Genomic DNA, 18,616 nt, shown 5'->3' with positions numbered 1-18,616 from the left:
TCATTATTTATTTAATTTTTAAAAGTCGTCCTTGTAGACACTAAAAATGTAGACCAATTCAACACTGTCTGAATTTTCATATATTTCGTGGACCAAGGTCCCCTTATAAGATACATATACACATTTACATACAAAAGATAATGACCCTAACTCCTCCTTCCTTGGGAGAATTTGGATAAATATAACTTCTGATGGAAGCTCAGTCTTCTAACTCTAATATTCCCTGTTTCCTTTCCTTGCCCTTGGCTCTGAGATCTCAGCATGGCTTGGCATGCCTCTTCACATTACCCTGTCCCAACCTCGTTTGGGAACAGCATAGCTGGATTTTTTTTTTGCTTTTTTTATTTTGTTTCACACTGGGTTGCAGTGGTTCTGAATGAAATCACTGGCTCTGCAATAGAATGTTGGTAGAAGTAGGCAGGAGTTTATTTCTTCCAATGCAAAAGTCATAGGTCTATATGTAGTCAGGAACCAGGTCTATACAGCCCATTTTTTGTGGTGTCAAATACTGTACTAGAGCTATGAGACCCATGAAGAAAATATAAGAAATGTGTCTGTCAACCATGAAATAGAATTTTGTCAAGGGAAAAAAGACAGGCATAGTGAAAATATTTAAGGAATAATACAGTAATTATCGAAATGAGCACTATATAACTTCAGAGCTGGGGAGAGAGGTAAGCAGATAACAAAGACATAGTAGTCCTCTCTTATTTTCAGGGAATACATTCCAAGACCCTAGTGGATGACTGAGACCACAGATAGTACTGCATCCTATATATAGTATGTTTTTTCCTATACATAAGTACCTCTTTTAAAGTTTAATTTATAAATTAGGTACAGTAAGAGATTAACGATAATAACCAATCGTTATTGTACTAGCTTTTTTTCCTTCTTCACAATTTCAAGAACAGAAGAGTTCTTCTTATGTAGATTTTAGCAACCTCAGCATATTTTTTTTTCTTTCCTTATTAAATTGAGAACTTTCACTTAAAGGAAGCACTTTACACTTAAAGAAGCACTTTACAATTTCTCTTTGGCATATCCGAATGGCCAAGCATCACTACTCTTGGGCTTTGGGGCTTTTATTATTATTGTTATTATTATTATTGGCCACACCTCACAGCTTGGGGGATCTTAGATACCCGACCAGGGATTGAACCCCAGGCTGGTGGCAGAAAGCGCGGAGTCCTAACCACTGGAGCACCAGGGAATTCCCTGGGGCCATTATTAAGTAAAAAGCATATTAAGTGCTTGAACCCAGGCACTGCAAAACCTCAACAGTGGATCTGATAACTGAGTGGGCTACCATGTGACTAATGAGTGGGATACAGGGGACAAAGTGATGATTCACATCCCAGGTAAGACAGAGCAGAACCCTAGGAGGTTTCATCACACCTACTCAGAATGACATGCAATTTAACACTTATGAATTGTTTTTTTCTGGAATTTTCCACTTAATATTTTCAGGTTGCGCTTGACCACTGGTAACTGAAATCACAGATAAGGAGAGGCTTCTGTACTTAAATTGTCCAAGGCCTAAGGACAAGGTGAGATTCTAACATGTGGGAGATGAGTAGGTTTTGTGTGGGCAAAAATAACCATGAGGTATTAGAATCAAGAAGAACAGCATCCAGGGATCTGTTGTTACATAACGTTGATTCCGTCCATGACATTTCAACCTACAGTCAGGAAGCCAGTTTACAGTTGAAAGTGAGAACTCATATTATACAGTTGGAGGTAAGTCTAGATAAAGAATTAATCACAGTTAATTACTGAGTTACTTATTGAGTACCTATTGTGTTACACTCACTTTATGTACCTTTTCACAATAACCCCACAGGTAAGTATTATTGTCTTTAGTTTACAGTTTAATTCATTGAGACTCAATGAAATTAATTAACTTTCTCAAGTTCACAGAGCTAATGAGTTTGATTCCAAAGCCCATGCTTTTATTACTAGATCACATTGTCTTATAAATGGAATATCATTGTAATAAGTCTCACATCCCACTGTGCTGTAGGGAGAACAGTAAACCTGGAATCAAAAAACTTAAACTTGGATCTGAATTCCTACTTATGTTAGCTAAGTGACATTGGGCAAGCCCTCTGTAAACCTTACCCTCTTTTGTAAAAATAAAATGGTAAATAGATGACAGCTAGACAACCACATAGCTGGATGATGGACAGATAGGTAACAGGAGTATGGATATTCCTATTGATGGTCTGCAAATTCTACTTGCTCAATAAAATATGTTGAATTTAAACCTGAATAAAGGGATTGTGTACAGTATCAGTTTCCTGCCAGTTACATGGTGCTTGAATTTCAATACATATTTAATGAAAATAATTGTAGTTTGAAGCTACTTCACACTGGTTCAACTAGCCAGAAGGAAATGATTCAACTATTTTGGTTTCATCTCATTGACAGAAATGACAATAGAGTCACAGTATAGGCTCCTACTGCAAAACTACTGATACCATATTATCATCTCTTTCTAAGATATCCTCGTAGGTGACAGCATGGCCCTTAGGTGCCTAAAGAAGGGACACTCAATAAATATGTGTTGAATTAAGTGAATGGGGTGAGGGAAAAGAAGGAGGAAAGGAGTGGGAAAGAAAGACAAGAGAAAGAAATGTTGGTTGAATTTATGAGCAGGTAAGTGTACATTAGCTGAGAGATAGTAGATGACTCAAAGTATTTTTTTAAAGTTAACAGAATTTCTTATTTCAGACAAACTAGACCCTTTTATTTCATAAAAAAGTAACACAACTTGGGCTTCCCTGGTGGCGCAGTGGTTGAGAGTCCGCCTGCCGATGCAGGGAACACGGGTTCGTGCCCCGATCCGGGAAGATCCCACATGCCGCAGAGCGGTTGGGCCCGTGAGCCATGGCTGCTGAGCCTGTGCTCCGCAGCGGGAGAGGCCTGCGTACCGCAAAAAAAAAAAAAAAAAAAAAAAAAAGTAACAAAACTTGATAGTTGATAACTATGTCATTTATTAATTTTGTCTTTTGTATGCCACCCAAGAAGAAATTGTAAGAAATGCTGAATTGATAGTGGTGGATCAGAGGCTGCACCTGGATTTTTTAATGCTCCAACTCAACAGTTCACCCCTTAGCTTCATTATTATTTTCTATGACATTTCAAGACAGCTCTTCGTTGCATCACACCTTTCAGTCTTCAAAGACAGAGAAATAACAATTATGCTGATTCCTGAATTACTAAATGACATATAACCAGAATACAGACTTAAGGACTTTTAGTTCCCAGCTTAGCCCAGAAGAACACATCTCCAAAACATTAATCACACATTTTGCATAAATATCTTTGGTCATGGTACCCTCCTACCTTCATTTGGCATCCTTTTCTATCTCGTGAAGTTTATGTCTTATTAATTGAATTCTTGCTCTCAGTAAGTTGACTTTTCACTGACAAAATCTTTTACTGATTTTACAAACTCATATTGTAAAATCAAAACTACCATAAAATGTAAAGATATCCACATCAGTTGAGATTCACATAAGGGTTTGAAGTTGGGGTAAAACTCATGAAGGATGGGGTTTTCTTTTTCTCATTTTTTCGTCAGTCACCACCTGTGCAATTGTGCCCAGCTTCTTAAATATATATTCAAAATCCAGTCCCAGAAACCAATTTTTAATACTCAAAGACACATATTACAGTAATAAATTTGGTCTCAGTGGATATTACTGACAAGAAAAAACATTAAAATTTTTTAAAAGATGAAAAAGAAGAAAAAATCAAAATATAAAATTCTCCTTCTCAAGTAGGAAGAAATACACAAACTCAGGGAAGCAGGAATTACAATAAAAAGTCCAACTCCGTTCTTTCATTATCTGTTAGAATAAAGAGAAAAAGATATAGTAAGCATGGATAGGAATACTTTTGTTTTTGTATGGTGTGAGGACTAAGATGTAAGTGTGAAATATAATGTCTTAGACATCAAAACATTCTTGTTTGAAGTAATTACATCTGTGTTTTGTAAATAAAAGCAATTTAAATAATTCTGGATTTGGGATCATGTAAGCCTCCGGCTCATTTAATTACACTAAGTGTATGCTTTCATTCTGAGCAATTTTTCTGGTTTCCAAGATTGTAATCCAGAAGAATAATCAAATTATAAAACTATATCAATTGTATAAACATTGAATGGTCAAATAATCTTGCCTTAAAAACAAGCCCTAATCAGTATGTAACCGCACTCTAAAAACATCAGGAAGAGTACTGATTAAAAGAGCCATGAAATACAATTTTTCTCCTATCAAACCAACAAAGTATTGTGTGTGTGTTTTAAGATAACATACAGTGCTGGTTAGAATAAAGCAAAGTAGAAACTCTCACACATTGCTGAAGAAATTTTAAATCTCTAGTAATTCTTTTTGAAAGCAGTCAGACTATAGGCATCTTTCAAGAATATTAAAAATTTATATATTATTTATTCCTTAAAGTATACTTTTGGTAAAAACAATCACAAATTTTTTTTTAATTCTGCATTTCAGTCTTTGGGTAATAGATACAACTCTATTCATCATGGTGCCAAATTTGAACACACATAATGATTAAGTAAACTATAGTATATTCTTTTAATAGGCTATTACATAAATATTAAAGTTAGCTTAAAAGTAATTTGTAAATAATCTGAGGAATGCTTATTTTATGTTAAATGAAGTAAAAAAACAAGACACAATAATGAGTATATATTATCATAAGTATGTAAAACTAAATCAAGGAAAGTGTAGGGGAAAATGAAGAGAGAAATACACTAAAATGATGGTGGGTTTTTCTTGAGTAGTGGAAGTAAAGTTTAGTAAGTTGCCTTTCTTTCTAATTTTCTTTATTTTCCAAAGTTCCTATAGAGAGCCTGGCTTATTTATATAATGAGAGGAAGTACGATAAGATTTACTTTAAAAAATTAAAGGTGGGATTAGCATGAACCTACCAATAATGAGATGGGAGCTGGGTATCTCCCTTCTTTTCCCTTCTTTTGTTTTCCAAGGGATCTGTGTTCATAGCAAAACAGTGCCTGTAATATGTATATTACAGGCAGATATCCAGGGGAAGGATATAAGATCATAAAAGTGAGTTGAGTAAAAACTTTATTGGCTTTGTGATTTTTGAGGTATGTTCCAGAAGCAACCAGCTTATTCTTATCCTTTGGGCATTGTTACACAGTATTTATTGAAAAACACATTTAGATCTTGCCCTGAAGAGCAGAAGTGATTATCTCTCAGTTACTGCCACTATGGGAGAACAAATGGTCAAAGAAATTGAGCTGCTTGAATGTCCACATCTGTCATAACAACTTATATTGAGTAGAGGAGCTATTGTACCCAGCTGTACCCAGGGAATGAAATAAAACGAACATGCTGACTTTCCATTAAAAATGAAGGGTTCAATTTATTTGAAAAGACATGTGCTATCTTTGAAAATAAATTAAAACTTTTTACATGCTCTCATTAAAACAAAAAAGATCACACAATGCGATGACACACAGAAGACTATTCATTCAGTTAACCCTACAGTCAGTAACAAGAATATTGAAAGAAAATGTTTGAGGGAGGAAATTAATGCTCGAAATTTAGTCTGACCAAATGTGCATCACATTTGGCATTATGTTCTGCTTTCTGCAATGTTCATTCATTGAAATATATGTTTTATACAAAGCAGATATAATCGAAAGAGCAGGTAAGAGTGTGCTAAACATATGGCGAACATGCTGAGTTCTGGTGCCTAAGCAAAACAGGGGTCACTTAGCTTTAAAATACTCCTGGAAGGATGGGATTAACATGTACACAATACTACGTACAAAATAGATAACCAATAAGGACCTACTGTATAGCACAGGGAACTATACTCAGTATTTTGTAATAACCTATAAGGGAAAAGAATTTTAAAAAGAATATATATATTTTATATATATATAATATATATATAATATATTATATATATATATGTATAACTGAATTTCTGTGCTGTAGACCTGAAAATAACATGACATTGTAAATCACCTATACTTCAATTTTTAAAAAAATTAAGAAATACTCCTGGAGACTGTTCTTACTATGAAAAGTGATGTGCAGGCTCTTTCACTACATGAGAGTTCGTCAGTTCCAAGAGCAGCCTGGAGCCAGTCTCAGAAAGCTTAATTGGAGGAAATGTAAATGAAGTTGTAAAAAACAACAGTAGCTCCTCTGGGGAATCTAGTCCTCCTTAATCAGATGTGTGTGCTTAGCTTGCATTTTAATTCTTAGAGGTATTCTGCCTTTGTAACATGAACTCGGATCAGAACAGAGAGATCGGGGAGGGCTAAGCTGTAGATCCAGACCGCTTCTACATCTCACCTTTCCAAGTGGTCACTCCACATCAGGGTTGAGGAGCACTGGTGGGGTAAAGAGGTGGAGCTGGATGCATAGTTGTTTGTGTGGTGCCTGATCTGTGAACAGACAGAGGGTTTCAGTGGACGAATTATTGATTATGACTCCTTTAATCAGATGACACTTCCCTGAACATTTAAAAAAAAAACAGCAGAGCCCCAATCCATACATCAATGCCCATCGGTTATGACCGAGTAAAACAAAGATGTTTTAGATATTATCTCCCCGAGACTGTCTCATTCCTGCCTCTGTGCTTTGACCCACACTCTATTTCTTCCCACACTGACACACCAGACATTACTTGAGAGCAGAAATCGGGTCTAATGTGACTTCGGGAGCCTGAGAGCATTTATCACAGCATTTGTTAAATGCCGAATGAAAGCTCACTGACTTCAAATGATCTTTATAGGTAAATCTAATTCTACCACTCTCCAGCTTTCAGTGGCTTCCTGTTGCTCTTAGGGTACAGATCAAAATTCTTAACATTATCTACTTGATCTAGCCTCCGGCTGCAACTCCAGCTTCGTTTTGAACCTTTTGCTACCGTGTGCTCAGGCCACTCTAGCCGTCCAGGAACATCACAAACAGGGTCATCCTCCTGCCTACCTCAGGGCCTTTGCACTTGAAGCTTCCCCTACCCAGAGTGCTCTCCCATTCCCTCATCACCTGGCTGACTACTACTTGTCCTTCAGGTCTTAACTTGGAAAATCACTTCCTCAGAGAATACCCCGTTGACCAGGACTGGTCTCCCACTGTGTGACCCACTGTTTTCTTTTCAAGAATTCATTGTAGTTTGTAACGACTAGTTACTTGTGTGATTATTTGTTTAACACGAGTTATTATCTCTAGGCTACAAGCTTCCTGAGAGCAGAAACCATGCCTGGTTTAGCTTATCACTGCATCTCCAACAGCTACCACAGTGCCTAGCACATAGGTGACGGTCTGTAAGTATTTGTGGTCTGAATGAACAATGCTGCATAATTTGTCCTGAGGCCCATCCCTCAACAGCATTCTACAAATAATCGCTTAAATTCATTCGATGCAATAAAATATTGAAATATACACATTTCGACAAAGTTGAAATACATAAAAAGAAAATATACCTGAAAAATGTTTCCTTTTTATACATTTCTTAGTAATTCTCTTACAACAACTAGCAAAATGAAATGAAATTCTTATAAGAAATTGTTACAAGAAAGAACAAAAAGAAATTGAATTCAATGTATCCTTAGTCAGTCTTTTTTATCAGATTGCTAGAGTCCTTTTTTTCTCAAGAGTATATTTAAGATCATCTTAAATAGCATGTCCAACCCAGGTGGCGTGACATTATATAAAAATGTCCAGACAGACATGTGGTTCTCCAGTTCTTGACTGTGTTAAACAAATAGACAATTTTTTATTTTAGGAAGGCAGTGTTACTTGAAGGACAATAAAATGACATGTCTTCATTGCAACAAAAAAATATAATTTGGCCAATATCTATTTCAGAGCAAACACAAGATGTTCAGGGACACTTTTTATAGAAACATTGTGGATCTGGAAGAATGGTCAGCGTCGAGGTCAAAATAGAAAAGAAAAACAAAACAGATTTTCCTCTTCATTCTCTAAGACTTTCAGAATCGCCTGTGTGCCTATGTATGAGAAGACCCTTCATATGTTAAAGAGCAATCTGGTTAGGTTGGGTCCCTTCACTAGAGGACCGCTAAGTTTCTCTTCCTGCTGTCATGCTGCTTAGGTTCTCATTTAGAGGACTGATTTAACTAAGTAAATACACTTGGGATTGCATTATTTGTTGGCCCAACTTTAAGAGCAAATATAACAGTAGGCATTTGGGCATCATATGCCTGTCCAATGTCAAGTAACAGGAAAAGAAGGAACTAAAGAGAAATGAGGCGCTGCAAGGTAATAGGTGAAGAGCCGTGAGTTCTGAAGCATGGTATGGTGCCCTGTTCTACTCCCTAATCCACTCCCCTGGTGGAACCCATCTCCCTTATGGACATTCTCCGTGATTCACTCTGTCATTCACATTACAAAATTTTGCTTCACGGTCACACCTAATTCTGCAGCTTACTCTGCCCCTGCATCTCATGCCAATTTTCTCTCCTGTGTGTCTGTTTTATTTCACTCCTTCTCTCCAGTCTTCACGTCAGTGTTCAGATTCTCACCCTCATTCTTCTTGTCCAGTGTATCAATCTGAACTATATGAATTCACATTATTGTTGGATCAAAAATGGTTGTATATTGGAAATTATACCTGATTTAACCTAATAACAGCCTTCTAACTAACTAGTGTTTCTGACTGGAGTCTTTCTTTTCTCTAACACATCCTTTGTATTGTTTCCAAGGCAAACCTTGGCAAATCCTAAACATCTTTGAAGGTTCCCCACTGCTACAGGATAAAGTTCTGAAGTACCTAAGGTGTACCACTGAGTGGTTCCAACCTCCACTTCTGGGTTTATCTCCTGCTTCTCCTCTTTGTGTGACCCTTGATTCAATCCTGTAAACTACTCACACTTCCAGAAACCTGCCAATGCTCTTTTACACCTAATTACTCTGGAGTTTGCTATTCCCTTTCTAAAATGCCTCTCTCTACTTCTGTCCAGAATCAATTGTACTTTTCCTCCAAGATCCAGCCTTTTGTTTTCTCGGAAAAGTATCTTTCCTTCTATCATATTACCATGGCATTGTATACATTATTCAAGATGTAATTATCTCATTGTATTGTACCGAATTGGCCAAAACGTTCGTTTGGGTTTTTCCTTAACATCTTACAGAAAAACCCGAACAAACTTTTTGGCAAACCCAATTATGAGTGTGTCGGTTTCTCACTTTCTGATTCATAGCAGGAGCCCAATAAATGTTTGTGAGTAAAACAGCATTCTAAGAAATGATTGGCTCTCCTCAGTGGTCAACATTATGAGGCCAAGGACTAAGCAAGTCTTTTGGCACACATAAGAACCTACTAGGTAGAAATCACCTTATCAGGCATGATGATATATTCATATTTTAAGTTTCTTTTGACTCTAGAAATGTGTAGTCTCTGTATGTCCCATATAATACTTGAGAATATCCATGGTTACATTTCACCTAACTATATATCACTCTAATTCACTGGACTGGGATGAAAGCACTTAGACACTCAGTGCACTTTTTTGAATGAATCAATGAATAATAAGTAAGGACTGTCTTGTGCTGAGCATTCCCAGAAGCAGAGCCTGAGCCAAGGGCTTGTATGCAAGTGACTTAAGGATGTACTCCCAGGAGAAACAGTAAGGGAGTGGGAAAGTAGGACAGAGAAGGAGAAGAATCCATGATGTGGTGAGATTTTAGGTAATTCCAGTCTCAGTCTGAAGCTTTGGGAAACTCTGGAGTGTAAACTACACTTCAGCGTTTATCCCATCTCTAGACAAAGGGTCTGGGCTTTCCTACTCCCATACCTATAAGTCATTGCTGCTTTGGGGAGGAGTAAAACTCATAGGTTATGCTGGTTCTGCCTGTGGGTGAGCCTCTGAAGGTACTGGTGTGAACAGTTAACAGCAAAACAAGCAGAAGCTGGGGTTGGGTATAGAACTGGTGTATGGGATCCGACAGGTTCTGCGTAGGGATCCAGTCATGTGGGATACACTCCAAGCAAATATTTGGCAAGTTAAGTTTAGCTGGTAGTGGAGGAGACTGCCCATGTGTGTAGACTGGGGAGCTCTGTTCAGCGGGGTGTCCTGTTGAAAATAATCTTCTTCACTCCTGCTACTGACGCCTGGACTCCCTTTAGCTAGGGATAAAACTTCTTAATCTATATTGAGAAGCAATACTTAAAAGGGAATTACCTTGGGTGGAAGGAAGAAAAGGTAGAAATATTTATGTCAGGCAATGCCAAACGCTTTTACGTTTAATCCATTTAATGCTTTACCCCTTTAAGACACTGAATTTCATCCACATCAAAGTATGAGTCTTTCCTGAGAGTGTAGGATTTACAGGCGCTAATGGGCCTCTCTTAGACATCTTAGTTCTTACCACCATGAAGATACTGTCCAACTCAAAATAAGTCCTCTTCCTCTTGTTTTAGCTAAGATTATAGCTTTGTGTCTTCTTCCCAAATTACCGAATATGTATAATACCCAAGCTGCTAGCATAGCTGGTCCTCTCTCTGGATATGAGAACCCAAAAATTTTCAGTTAAAGCAGCTTTATTTACTCAGCCTTAGTACAGGATATTTTTAAAGATTCCTGTTAAGATGGAAAAGACTATCTGTGTGTGTGTGTGTGTGTGTGTGTGTGTGTGTGTGCGTGTGATCTTCACTTTGAATTTGACTCTTGGACCAAATTATTTTCCCGTGGCAATTGCGATAAAAAGATTGATGTATGAGTGGCCACTCCAGTCACCTGAACACAACCCAGTTGTTGGGTCTGCTGCCATGGCTTGTGGGTGGACCCTGGCTGTTAGTGGTTTGGCTGAGGATGCCGTATGCCTGTGTTTCTGGAGCCACCCTGCCTCTGTCTAGTGAACCCTGCATTAGTCTGTCTGTGAGGTCCCTTTCAGAATGACCCAGCTGCACCACAGAGTTCAGACTACTCTTCAGCCTGTTGCTAAAGTTCTCTCTGTTTACTTCGCATCATCTCACTAATTTCTCCCCATCCACTGTTTGATCCTGAACAGCTGAGGTGTATGGTCTGATCTATTGTCTTCAGAATTTCAATGCCAGATGTGTAATATATTATAAAGGCTAGCTGAATTCCTGAGGAACACAGAGAAAACTATTTGCTGATTACTTACCTTCCATCATCTCTAACTACCTGTGTCCTTGTTATAGATCACCCTGCACCTATAGCTAACCCTCCCTCTTCCAACTTTCTGTTCACTGGCTCTATTCCACTGCCTTCAAAAGTCATAGGCTTCCCTTATCTTGGGAAATAAAATACACACAAACACCTGTTCTTGAATGCTTGTCCCTTCCCCTTTCTGTAAGTGTGGTCCAATCTCTCGCTCCCTTTACCACCAGCTTCTCTACATGATATATCCGCTACTCTTATTTCCTCTCCCTTCAACTCCCTCCTAAAAGACAGCCCCAAATTATAAAGTTCTTTCCCTTTGTCGGACACTGTTCTAAACATTTGACAAGTGTTTATCCTTTGAAGTTTGCACTACTATCTTCTCGCCACTTGACAGATGAGGAAACTGAGGAAAAGAAAGGTAAAATAACTTGTCCAGGGTCACCCACAGGTAAGTGGCAGAGCTTGGATTCAAATGCAGACAGTCTGGTTCCAGAATACATGCTAACTACATTCTACATTTCCTCTATAATTGGATTTCATCCCAGTGACAGTAAAACTAGTCTCTTGGAAACTTTGGAATTTACTATCATCTCTGGTATTGTAGTACTTGAGCTAGATACACCTATGCTGCATACTAAGGTCTAATATTTACAAGATTGTCCTCTTTTTATACAAGTATAATGAAACTTCATTAATTTGGAATGAACAAATCGTTCTGATGAGGGCTGAACTAAATGTATTTTCATGATGTATAAAAAGGGGTTAATTAGGGACTTTCCTGGTGGCGCAGTGGTTAAGAATCTGCCTGCCAATGCAGGGGACACGGGTTCGAGTCCTGGTCCGGGAAGATCTCACATGCTGCAGAGCAACTAAGCCCGTGAGCCGCGACTGCTGAGCCCATATGCCACAACTGCCGAAGCCCGTGCGCCTAGAGCCCGTGCTCTGCAACAAGAGAAGCCCACGCACTGCAACAAAGAGTAGCCCCCGCTCACTGCAACTAGAGAAAGCCTGCACTCAGCGATGAAGACCCAACGCAGCCAAAAATAAATAAATAAAATAAATAATTTTTTTTTTAAAAGGGGTTAATCGATCAAAGAAATAAGTAAAGCATGTAAGTCAGTAGGGGCAGAATTTGACCTACTCCAGGAGAAAAAATATAGATAATTTTAGAATATTGAAGTGCAAATATGTGACAAAGTTATTTTTTATAACTAAAAAATAGAGCTAGCTAGCTTGCAGCAAAGTCTTGCCTGGAATTCAGCCTCCTTATTTCTGTTCCATCATAAGGCTCCATAATCAATCTATAGATTTGATTCACTTGTAAACACCCCCAGAGGATAACAGTTATTCAGCAAACACTTGTTTCATAAAAAAAGAAAGAGGTGGATAACTGAGCAGTGTGAAAAACTAAAATGTGACCTGGCCACTTATACTAGTCAGTGAACCCCACAAGGACAGAGATTTTTATCTGTTTTTGTTCACTGATGCACCCCCAGTGACTAGACCAGAGCCTGCCACAATGCAGCTTAATTACTGTTTAATGTTTAAATGGTTTCTATGTGATTTTACATAGAGTGCCTGCAAGTAGGTGGATATTGTTTCCATTTTATAGATGAAAAAATAAATAAATAAAAGCTCAACAAAGTTAAGTAACTTGCTCAAGTCTAGACCTAGATCCAGGACTAGAAACTAGGCCTTTTGCTCCTAGTTCATTACCTAACAGTAAAAACATTGCTTTCTGATTTTTAAAAAATCAGTTAATTATTCTGTATAAGGGATAAAGATAGATATGGAAGCTTCAGCAACATTCTAAGGAAATGCGTACTGCTTTATCTACCGTCATTATGCACTTGTTGGTCTCGGAGTGAGGCATCGCTTCTACTCTGGGTCCTCCTATTCCACACTAGCAAGAAGAAGAAACAGGGCTTCCCTGGTGGCGCAGTGGTTGAGGGTCTGCCTGCCGATGCAGGGGACACGGGTTCGTGCCCCGGTCTGGGAAGATCCTACATGCCGCGGAGCGGCTGGGCCCGTGAGCCATGGCTGCTGAGCCTGCGTACCACACACACACAAAAAAAAATACAAAAGAAGAAACAGTTTTGCTTCTTACTCTTCAAAGCTTTCCTTCCCTTCATCTTTCTCTTCTCAGAGAAATGAAAGAGGTAGGTGCAGTGCCTTTTTTCTAACGATGGTCCTCATGCTCTCCCTGAGACTGAGCAACTAAGGCTACATACAGGCTCTAATGTCTGACAATCTCCTCCTCAGTAGAACTTCAGCTTCAGGTTTTTACAGCCTTACAGTCCAAAAATATTACGCTGAAACTTGGCTATGTGACCTCCAATGCTTCTGTTTTAACCTAGTCTCCTAAAGACGTTCTGCCTTTTTCTCCTTCTAAAACATTAAAATGTGTTCTAAAGAGAATAGACCTTAAATGTAATTCACACTGGTTTCCTCACAATAGTACAGATTGTAGAAACCCTAAGAATTCAGAGAAAGGGAAATAAAAGTGGCTTTTGTTTTGGGGGTTGAGGTTTCATCAAGAGGTATAAGGTGTGAAAAGAATTGGTAGGGAGGAGGGGGAAAGCTTGAACAAAGACACATGCTTGAATGTACAAGAGTCAGAAAAGCACAAGTGGGCTTCCCTGGTGGCACAGTGGTTAAGAATCGGCCTGCCAATGCAGGGGACACGGGCTCGAGCCCTGGTCCGGGAAGATCCCACATGCCGTGGAGCAACTAAGCCCATGCGCCACAACTACTGTGCCTGCGCTCTAGAGTCCGCGTGCCACAGCTACTGAAGGCCGCGTGCCTAGAGCCCGTGCTCCGCAACAAGAGAAGCCACCGCAGTGAGAAGCCTGCGCACCGCAACGAAGAGTAGCCCCCGCTCGCCGCAACTAGAGAAAGCCCGCATGCAGCAACGAAGACCCAACGCAGCCAAAGTTAAATAAATAAGTAAATTAGAAAGAAAGAAAGAAAAGCACAAGTGCAGCTGGCAGTAATGGGCACTTCACTTTGGGACTAAGATTGGGTAAAGCTGGGCAGCAGCTGAGGAGGCAGAACGGCTTCCCACCTCAGAGAAGTCTAAGACTTTGACACAATTTGAGGGATTACAGACTGGTAACTGGTAGCCAGAAGCAGGAAGGAAGGCTAAATGTTAAAAATCCCATTCTGTATTACTCAGCCATGAAAAGGAATGAAATTGGCTCATTGTAGAGACGTGGATGGATCTAGAGACTGTCATACAGAGTGAAGTAAGTCAGAAAGAGAAAAACAAATATTGTATATTAACGCATATATGTGGAACCTAGAAAAATGGTACAGATGAACTGGTTTACAGGGCAGAAATTGAGACACAGATATACAGAACAAACGTATGGACTCCAAGGAGGGAAAGTGGCTGGGGGGAAAGTGGCCGGGGGGGATGGCAGTGGTGTGATGAACTGGGAGATGGGATTGACATATATACACTAATATGTATGAAATGGATAACTAATAAGAACGTGCTGTATAAAAAAATAAAGTGAAATTCAAAAAAAAAAAAAATCCCATTCTGGGAGGAGCATCCCAGACTCTACAGGGAGCAATGGTTGCTCTAGCCTCTGGCTCCCAGGGAATACTATCCACCCCTCTGCCACACCTGTTACAGTGCCTGCAACATCTGCTCTCACATCTGGCTTCTCAGGAGACTCCAAGAAGCTGGAATATCAACACTGAGGTTGTACCTCACCCCCAAAATTTTCTTTATTTCATGCTACAAAGTAAGCGGGGGGAAAGTTTTCCCTTCAGAAATCTGGCTTACATTATATAAATGAAATACGAGAGTTTCTCAATACCCTGAAATCTAGCCAGCCTTTTGTGGGTAGTATCCAGAGGTGGGGAAATTTTGACTGAATACTACTTCTCTGTAAGAAGAATATAATAGTTTCTTCCACAGCATTTGATAAAATCTTTGGATACTATACTTCCCAAGAGCCAATTTAGTCATTTTTCTATTGCTAAGAAAATTTAAATCTCTTTTCCAACTAGGTTATTTTTCATTAGGAGGGCACTTATAACGCATTTTACTTGAATATTTATTTCAAAATTCCAATTCCAACTTATCACCAAATCCAAGTGATTCTTGTCTTTTTTTTTTTTAATGTATCTGGGAAATCCTTTCTTCCCTAACCATTCTGCATCTTTCTTATTTCCTCCTTTATTACCCACCCACAGTGCCACTGCAACCTTCTTTAGTCCCCTAAGTGATTTCTCTGCCTCTAGTGTCTGCTATAACCCAACCCTCATAAAATCCCACATTCAGCCTACAGCATCGAAAACAAATGGATTCTAAAACATACCTGGTTAGAATCCTGGTTCCAATAGTTATTAGCTGTGTGACCTTGAGGAAGTTAGTTGAATTGGCATGGCATCAGTTTTCTCCTCAGTTAAATGGGAACAGCAGTAGTTCTACCCCATAATATTATCAGTAGGATTAAAAGGGAGAATGTATAGGAAGTGCTTAAAACAGAAATTGACACGGAGTAAGCTCTCAGGAAGTATTAGCTATTTCAGCTACATTGGACATGTCATTCGTTATACCACCTGCACCTACAGACCCTTATAGGGGATGTTCCTCTGCTCACAGCCCCACTGAAGGGGTATCCACATCCACAGGCTACCATATTTTGTACAAGTATTCTGCATATCCCAGGAATACCCAGTTGGACAAGGTATACAAACCTAAGACATAGCCTTGCCAGTCAAGGAACAATGAGATGACAAGGCAGATATTTCCTCTCTTGAGAATCTGAATTTGGAAATGTTGAAGAAATAAGGAAGTTAGCAGCAGGACCAGTGCCATGAGGAAGCAGATATTGTAAGTAAAGAGAAATTATATTGACAGTGAAGAGAAAGACTTGGCAGTTGGTAACGGAAACACGATCAAACAGGTAGAAAATAGCTAGGTCCAATGATGGCGGAGGATTAGCAAGGAACTCATTTATTCCAACAGTTGATTCTCTGGATCCTCCAACTCCAGCCTACATACTCCAGGCCATGATATTCCATTATAATAAACTTCCCTTGCTTGAGCTAACCTGAGTGGTGCTCCATTTCTTACATCGCAAAGAGACTAAATAACAACATTGGCCATTGCAGACACCTTAGTTGATGAGTTGTGATTGGATCCCTACTTTAGCAATTCTTACTGCCCATCAATCAACTCACTGCCCTCCAATTCACCCTGTACACTGTCCCTACAATTCTCCTCATCCTGAATGTGCTCCCATTCTTTTTTTTTTTTTTTAATTTCTATTTATTTATTTTTGGCTGCGTTGGGTCTTTTTTTTTTTTTTTTTTTTTTTTTTGTGGTACGCGGGCCTCTCACTGTTGTGGCCTCTCCCGTTGCAGAGCACAGGCTCCGGACGCACAGGCGCAGCGGCCATGGCTCACGGGCCCAGCCGCTCCGCGGCATGTGGGATCTTCCCGGACCGCCTTCCTACATCGGCAGGCGGACTCTCAACCACTGCGCCACCAGGGAAGCCCTCTTTTTTTTTTTTTTTTAACATCTTTATTGGAGTATAATTGCTTTACAGTGGTGTTAGTTTCTGCTTTATAACAAAGTGAATCAGATATACGTATACATATATCCCCATATCTCCTCCCTCTTGTATCTCCCTCCCACCCTCCCTATTCCATCCTTCTAGGTGGTCACAAAGCACTGAGCTGATCTCCCTGTGCTATGCAGCTGCTTCCCACTAGCTATCTATTTTACGTTTGGTAGTGTATATATGTCCATGCCACTCTCTCACTTCGTCCCAGCTTATTACCCTTCCCCCTCCCTGTGTCCTCAAGTCCATTCTCTATGTCTGTGTCTTTATTCCTGTCCTGCCCTTAGGTCCTTCAGAACCATTTTTTTTTTAGATTCCATATATATATGTTAGGATATGGTATTTGTTTTTCTCTTTCTGACTTACTTCACTCTGTATGACAGACTCTAGGTCCATCCACCTCACTGCAAATAACTCAATTTCATTTCTTTTTATGGATGAGTAATATTCCATTGTATATATGTTGGGCTCTCATTCTTTTGGGGAATATGCACAGCCTACTTTTCTTTCAAGAGCTAGGTCAAATCTCACTTTCTCCATGCATACCTGGGTACCATACCAGACAGAACTGGATCCAGACTTGCAGAACCTGAAGAATATACAACTTTCTTTAATGAAATGAATATAAAACCAGGCGTCGGAAAAGGCCTGTGAAATGAGGGGCTTTGAGGCCTGAGCTTCATTGGCTTAACCATATATCTGCCTCTGGTACCAACTCAGGAGGAACTTTTCCTCAGTGAGATTATTCTACCAGGTACATTTACAGCAATTTGTATAAACACACAGAGCTGCTAGGTAAATTATTACAGTCTTACACCTGGCCTCCCACTTTGGGAATATCATTTGTGAGTGGGCTGCAACATTCTTCCTTCCATTTGGCTAGAATTGGGGTTATTCGGACATAGCCAAAGTCACTTAGAAGTATCAGTATCTCCTGATTGTAAGTTCCATGGAAGCAGGGTTCACATCTATTTTGTTTCTGCATCATGCCCACATATCACAGTGCCTGGAACAAAGGATGAACTCAATAAATATTTGCTGAGTGAATGAATGAATGCATGATCTTTTCATTAAGATTCTAGTTCTTTAAAAGCAGGCCCTGTACTATAAATACTCTCTAAGTAACTCCAAAGAGCCCAGCATGTTGTATGGCAGAGTGGCACTAGTTAGTATTTGCTGGCTGACTTATGATGCACTATGTATGTATAAGGGAGATTTTTTTTCTTTAAGCTTGGTGATAACCATGCACACCTGGTCAAATTCACAACCTGCCTTATCTTGTATGCACTCCCCAGGTTTATAAAGGTAAACCATGCAAAAGGAAGAACAATTGATTGGCATCAACAAGATAGCAGAACAGAGACTAACCCTTTCCTACACCATCCTTGCTGCTCTCTGATTCATTGGATTTGGTTGGTTTGTTCCACATCTGGAGTTTTCTGGTTCTCAGAACCAGGAGGATATAGCCCTATACCCAGACATAGACTTTAATCTGAGCCTGGTTCCTGAAAAATCCTGGCCTGCAGGGATTTATTGTCATGGAGAACTTGAGCTGGCCAGAGGCCTATTAATGTCCATAATTGTTGGTTTGAATAATGAAAACTTGTTGTTACTGGGTATACAGTACTGTATGGCTTAGCTATTGTAGCTATCTGTTATGTTGCTAATTCATTTAAATAATAACATTATTTAGATTGATCAAAATAACAAAATTATTTTAACTATTCAAAATTACTGAGAAAATAAAGGTAACCTAGGAACTCACAACCTACTCACCAATTGAGAGGGAAAATATTTTTTAAACTTATTTTTTCAAAGATGGGAAAAAATGAAGTTGTGCAGTTCAGAAAAATAGGGGAATTATTTTGACGAAACA

At 39.2% G+C, this 18,616-nt stretch overlaps 1 protein-coding gene across 4 annotated transcripts in view; it reads right to left on the bottom strand.

Annotated features, from left to right (window-relative positions):
- Positions 1-3,660: 3,660 nt before the first annotated feature.
- Positions 3,661-18,616, bottom strand: part of PTGER3 (prostaglandin E receptor 3) — an 80,930-nt gene continuing 65,974 nt past the window's right edge. For 2 of the 4 annotated variants that reach the window (XM_089920967.1, XM_022581098.3), the window contains 2 exons: positions 6,357-6,448; positions 3,764-3,851 (listed from right to left, as the gene is read on the bottom strand). In XM_089920967.1, coding sequence (XP_089777093.1) covers positions 3,848-3,851; positions 6,357-6,448 — 96 coding nt within the window. In that variant the 3' untranslated portion in view covers positions 3,764-3,847. Of the gene's footprint in view, positions 3,852-6,352; positions 6,449-18,616 lie in introns of those variants that run through there. The other 2 variants (XM_089920947.1, XM_089920943.1) reach the window with 2 other exon arrangements.

Source organism: Delphinapterus leucas, chromosome 1 (genome assembly GCF_059928025.1).
Source record: "Delphinapterus leucas isolate spDelLeu-1000000601 "Yukka" chromosome 1, BTC_Dleu_Yukka2, whole genome shotgun sequence".
In the NCBI taxonomy this organism is placed as follows: Eukaryota; Metazoa; Chordata; class Mammalia; order Artiodactyla; family Monodontidae; genus Delphinapterus; species Delphinapterus leucas.
The sequence above is the reverse complement of the archived record's forward strand: the minus strand, read 5'-3'. Positions and strand labels throughout refer to the sequence as shown.